Source organism: Colobus angolensis, unplaced genomic scaffold (genome assembly GCF_000951035.1).
Source record: "Colobus angolensis palliatus isolate OR3802 unplaced genomic scaffold, Cang.pa_1.0 Scaffold316, whole genome shotgun sequence".
NCBI lineage: Eukaryota > Metazoa > Chordata > Mammalia > Primates > Cercopithecidae > Colobus > Colobus angolensis.
Window position 1 is genome coordinate 1,139,735 of NW_012116444.1, and position 6,000 is coordinate 1,145,734.

General features: G+C 44.8%; 1 protein-coding gene across 2 annotated transcripts in view; it reads left to right on the top strand.

The window, feature by feature from the left end:
* SLIT1 (slit homolog 1 (Drosophila)) overlaps window positions 1-6,000 on the top strand; it is a 198,246-nt gene that overhangs the window by 139,601 nt on the left and 52,645 nt on the right. For both annotated transcript variants that reach the window (XM_011951197.1, XM_011951198.1), the window contains exons 12-13: window positions 151-222; window positions 909-1,052. In XM_011951197.1, the coding sequence (XP_011806587.1) occupies window positions 151-222; window positions 909-1,052 (216 nt within the window). The remainder of the gene's footprint in view (window positions 1-150; window positions 223-908; window positions 1,053-6,000) is intronic.

Sequence of the window (6,000 nt, forward strand, 5' to 3'; positions counted from 1 at the left end):
CAAGTTGCTATAACAAATATACACCATTAGGATGTGCTTCATGTAAATGGCTTAGGGGCAGCACTGTTGAGCTGGGGCCATCTGCAGAGCTGTGTTATCGCCCTGGTGGGCTGTCCTCTATAACTTTTCTCTCTGCTGCCTTTTCTCCAGGGTCCTCTATGGAAACAAGATCACAGACCTCCCCCGCGGTGTGTTTGGAGGCTTATACACCCTACAGCTCCTGTAAGAATGAATCCTGGGTGTCTTGGGTGGGACCCAGGGAAGGGCCAGCATTCCTCTGGCCTGCTAGACTGTCCCTTTGGGCCTCTTTGGGGTATGGAACTCAATTGAGACAATGAGCTTGGAAGACAGGCAGACCCACTAGGGCTGAGAAAGTCTCCAGGGCTCTGTAGAGGCTGGAGAGGGAGGTAGAGGCAGCTTCACAGCTGCTCACAGGATGCCAAAGCAGAGAGGCTCCTGAGACTCAGCCCGTGCTCCTGAGGAGGTGTGGCTGGAGACAGGGCTTTCTCCTGCAGGCGGACACTCAGGCCAGCTCGGCCTCCTTGAACCATGAACTTTCAGGCAAGGATTTTCTCCCAGGGCTCAAGAGGCACAGAACACAAATGTTCCAACTCAGCTGTCTGGGGAACCCAACGGACCTCTGGGAAGGAGGAGGAGACCCCCTGCCCCAACCAAAATGCATTTGCAAGGTGGCTCTCTGCTTTCCCAGAATCCCACAGGGCATCTCAAGCAGTTCTCGGAAAGAGGAGAGTGGGTTGACTGAGATGTCCCTGTGCATGGAGGAGGCCTGCTTCTGTGGGCTCCTCCCTGTAATAACGCAGGCTGGGGCCAAAGAAGGTGCCCAGGACGTGAGATGGGTCTCATGTCAAGCCTCTCTCCTCACCACTTGGTCCTGGCTCTGCCCACAGGCTCCTGAATGCCAACAAGATCAACTGCATCCGGCCCGATGCCTTCCAGGACCTGCAGAACCTCTCGCTGCTCTCCCTGTATGACAACAAGATCCAGAGCCTCGCCAAGGGCACTTTCACCTCCCTGCGGGCCATCCAGACTCTGTGAGTGCCCTGATGCCTTCTTCTTCTCCCCTCCCAGCAGGCGGGCCTGGGGGAGGTTGCAGCCTCCAGGGACAGGCAGTTGTCTGGCTCTGGGCTGCTGGGCTCACTGGGGGTGGCCTTTTACAGAGGAAGGACACAGACCTGGGTTAGACCATCCTGGGTTCAAAGTCCACCTAGGCCTCTTATTGGCTGTGTGACTCTGGGCAGTTTCTCTGGGCCTCATTTTTATTTATCCATAAGATGGGGACGCCTTCCCATAGGGTTGTTATGAGATTAAAGAGGATGTTTGTACGAAGCTTAGCTCATTACAAGTGCTTGATAAATGCTGGCTTTAGCTAACAATAATATTGATGGTGATGATGATGATAATATATCACATTAATTCTAAGACACATGTTGTTTCCACATTAACAGCTCTGAAACTGGGATGCATGTTATAATCAGTGGTACATCACTTAGTTGGCAGCATTTTGTTTTTTATTGATAATACAAAAAATAGTGCCTCTTACAATTCTTAATGTCAAATCAGATGAAATACAGTAATGACAATGGTGACTGTGAATAAAAAATCAGAGAGCAGTAAATCTGGTAATTGGTTGTAATATTTTATTGTGGAAAATTATAAGCAGATTAAGAGTAATACAGTGGACCAGGCATGGTGGCTCATGCCTGTAATCCCAATACTCTGGGAGGCCGAGGCAGGAGGATTGCACAGGAGTTCAATACCAGCTTGGGTAACATGGCTGGGCACCCCATCTCCACAAGAACTTTTTTAAAACAAGTAGCCAGGTGTGATGGCACACACCTGTAGGCCCAGCTACCTGAGAGGCTAAAGTAGGATGATTGCTTGAGCCCAGGAGGTTCAGGCTGCAGTGAGCTGTGGTCACACCCCCTGCACTCCCACCTGGGCAACAGAAAGACCCTGTTTCAAAAAAAAAAAAAAAAACAAAAAAAACCAAAAAAAAACAGAGTACTATTTTTCATCACCCAGCTTCCAATCCTGTACAATTAATTCCTTAATATCATTGAGTATCTAATTAGTGTTCAAATCTCCAAGTGTCTCTTGCATGTTATGCAATTCTTTTGTTTGTTTGTTTTTGTTGTTTGCTTTTTGAGCCAGAGTCTCACTCTGTCACCTAGGCTGCAGTGCAATGGCACAATCTCAGCTCACTGCAACCTCCACCTCCTGGATTCAAGTGATTCTCCTGCCTCAGCCTCCAAAGTAGCAGGGATTACAGGTGCCCGCCACCATGCCTGTCTAATTTTTTGTATCTTTAATAGAGATGGGGCTTCACCTGTTGGTCAGGCTCGTCTCAAACTCCTGACCTCATGATCCACCTGCCTCGGCCTCCCAAAGAGCTGGGACTACAGATGTTAGCCACCACATCAGGATTTAAATAAAGCCTGTGCAATATAATTGGCTGATGTTGGTTTATGTTGGTTGATGTACCTCTTAAGTTGCTTTTAATCTATGTGTCCTCTCCATTTCCCTTTTTCTTGTAATTCATTTGTTGAAGACGCTGCATCATTGGTTCTGTAGGGTCTACACTTTTTTGATTGCATCCCTGTGGTGTAGTTTCACATGTTCCTCTGTCCCCTCTGTGTCCTGCAGATTGAAAATTGGATCTAGGAGCTTGGTCAGGTTCAGTTTTGATTGATTTATTTGGCAAGATGACTTTATAGATGGGATTGTGGACTTCCCATCAGGAGGCAGACAGATGTCTGGCTGTCTCCCTTTTGTAATAAAAACAGCCATTGATCTCAGTGCTTGAATCCATTAATTCATTAGCAATCCTGAAATGGTGATTTTGAATTTGTACCAGTCTGTTTTTGTGTTACTATAAAGGAATACCAGAGACTAGGTAATTTATAAAGAAAAGAGGTTTACTTGGCTGACAGTTCTGTGGGGTGTACACATATGGCACCAACATCTGCTTGGCTTCTGGTAAGGCCTCAGGAAGCTTACCATCATGGCGGAAGGTGAAGCAAGGGTAGGCATGTCACGTGACAAGAGAAGGAGCAAGAGAAGGAGAGGGAGTGCCATGCTCTTTTAAATAACCAGATCTTGCATGAACTCAGAGTAAGAACTTACTCATTATCACGAGGGCAGCACCAAGCCAGTCACGAGGGATCCGCTGTCATGCCTAACCTTGCTTTGCCTTCTCCCATGATGGTAAGCTTCCTGAGGCCTCACCAGAAGCCAAGTGGATGTTGGTACCATACTCGTCCAGCCCACAGAACTGTCAGCCCAGTAAACCTCTTTTCTTTATAAATTACCTAGTCTTAGGTATTCCTTTATAGAAACACAAAAGTAGACTGATACAAAGTCAACTGAACACTGAACACCAATCCGAACACCTCCCATCAGGCCCCACCTCCAACACTGGGGATTACATGAGATTTGATGGGGACGAACATCCAAACCATATCAGAATTCTAACATTCTTTTTTCATTTCTAATGCAGTTGTGACTATGCTTTAAAACGGAATCCTTATATTTAACTGAATGTTTCCACGTAAGGAAAATTCTCATCTGCTGTGTGGTTACACTTAGGCACAGAAATGGTCCTCTCATTCTACATCTTTAATTCTGAGCCTGCAGTAAGACGGGATGTGCTGACTTGTGGGTCCTGTGGTGTGCATTTAATGAGCATTAATTATTAATATTACTGTGTCCGTTGTTGTCGCTGTCATCCCTGCCCCTGTCTGTGCCAGGCAGTGCTTATCATCAGATAATATCTACTTGGGGTATTGGGATAGGTTTCAAACAGGCTGAGTAAAAGGTACAGCTCGGGACCCCTGGGGACTCTGCACATCACCAGAGATGTCAGCCACAAAGACAAACTCATTAAAGCCCACAAATTCGCCTGCAGCCCAACTCCTGCTAATTAATTTACTTATAGCCAGGGAGGTGAAGAGGAAGCCCCATGGGGAAACTTTGCCAAGTATGTGAAATTAGAGGGTACAGGGAGACACTGGCAAGGTGGACTATTTGAAGCAGCTGGCAGAATGTCTGAGAGAAACATGCTAAGGAGATTTACTGGCCAGGGACCCACACACAGGAAAACCTTGGGGATGGGGAATGGAGTGAGAGACTCATGTGAGCCATTGTTATTTGCATGTATTATCTTAATACTTAACAGAGATGCTATGAAGATAGGTGCTATCATCCTGATTTTACCTAAAACAAAGACTGAGGGAGGTTATGTGACACACCCAATGTTGCAGAACATTCTGTAAAACAGGAATTTGATTTCAGGCATCTCTTCACCATCACCGAGAAATTACTTAGCTTCCCCTTTAATTGTGCTTTTTCTGTAAGAACAGAACTCATTATTGAAGGCTGTAAAGCAACACTGAACTTTCATGTACATCTATTAGATGTCAACGACTACAATGTTGAACAAGAATAAAAGAAATACAAATCCAAGGTACTAATCAAGTAATATTATTAGAACCTCAAGTGGTTCAGCTTCTTGACTGAGTCTTATTTTATTAAACCTGAGCAGGTTTAAATTTACCAAATCATATTTGATTTGTCCGTAGCTCCAAGATCTGTGGCCGAGTTCCTATGTAACACTGTTGATTTTGCTGCAGTTTTACTTGCCCCAAGAGATTTAACATTTAAAAAAAAAGAAATAGCCCTATTGAGGTATAACTTACATACTAAAATTCACCTGTTCTAAGTATACAATTCAATGATTTTTAGTAAGTTTCCAGAGTTCAACTATCACTATGATTCAACTTTAGAACATTTCCATCACCTTGCCTTCAAAATCCCTTGTCCCCATTTCCAGACTCAGCCACTGGCCATCACTGATCTATTTTCTTTCTCTGTAGATTGCCTTTTCTGGACATTTCATAAAAATGGAATTGTGTAGTCCAGGTGCAGTGGCTCACACCTGTAATCCCAGTGCTTTGGGAGGCTGAGGTGGGCAGATCACCTGAGGCCAGGAGTTTGAGGTTAGCCTGGGCAACATAGTGAAATCCCCATCTCTACACAAAATCCTTAAAAATTAGCCAGGTGTGGTGGTCCATGCCTGTGGTCCCAAGTACTCAAGAGGCTGAGATGGGAGGATTCCTTGAGCCCAGAAGTTCAAGGATGCAGTGAGCTGATTGTACCACTGCACTTAGGCTGGGTGACAGCCTGAGACCCTGACTCCAAAAAAAAAAAAAGGAATCATACAATATGTCATCTTTTGTGACTGACTTCTTTCTTTAGCATAATGTTTTTGAGGCTCATTCATATTGCAGCATGTATCAGTACTTTGTTCCTTTTGATCGCCAAATAATTTTTCCATTGTGTAAATAGACCACAATTTGCTTGTCCATTCCAGGTGATGGACATTTGGGGCAGTTTCCACCTTAGGGACATTATGAACAATGCTGCTATGAATATTCACTCACAAATCTTTGTGTGAACCAACATTTTCATTTCTTTTTTGTTTTTTTGAGATAGAATTTCGCTCTGTCACCCAGGCTGGAGTGCAGTGGTGCAATCTCGGCTCACTGCATCCTCCACCTGCTGGGTTAAAGCAATTCTCTGCCTCAGCCTCCTGAGTAGCTGGGATTACAGGCGCCCGCCACCACACCTGGCTAATTTTTTTTTGTATTTTTAGTAGAGACAGGGTTTTACCATCTTGGCCAGGCTGACCTTGAACTCCTGACCTCATGATCCACCTGTCTCAGCCTCCCAAAGTGCTGGGATTACAGTCATGAGCCACCGTGCCAGGCCAACATTTTCATTTCTTTCGGAATTTCTGGTTCATATGGTAAATTCCTGTTTAACTTTTTTAAAGAAACTGCCAGTGTTTTCCAAAGTGGCTGTACCATTTTGCATTCCCACCAGTGGTGTATTATGAGGGCTCCAAATTTCTCTCATTCTCATTCTCATCCTCAACACTTGGTATTGTCTTTTTTTTTTTTTTTTTTTTTTTTAATTATGGCA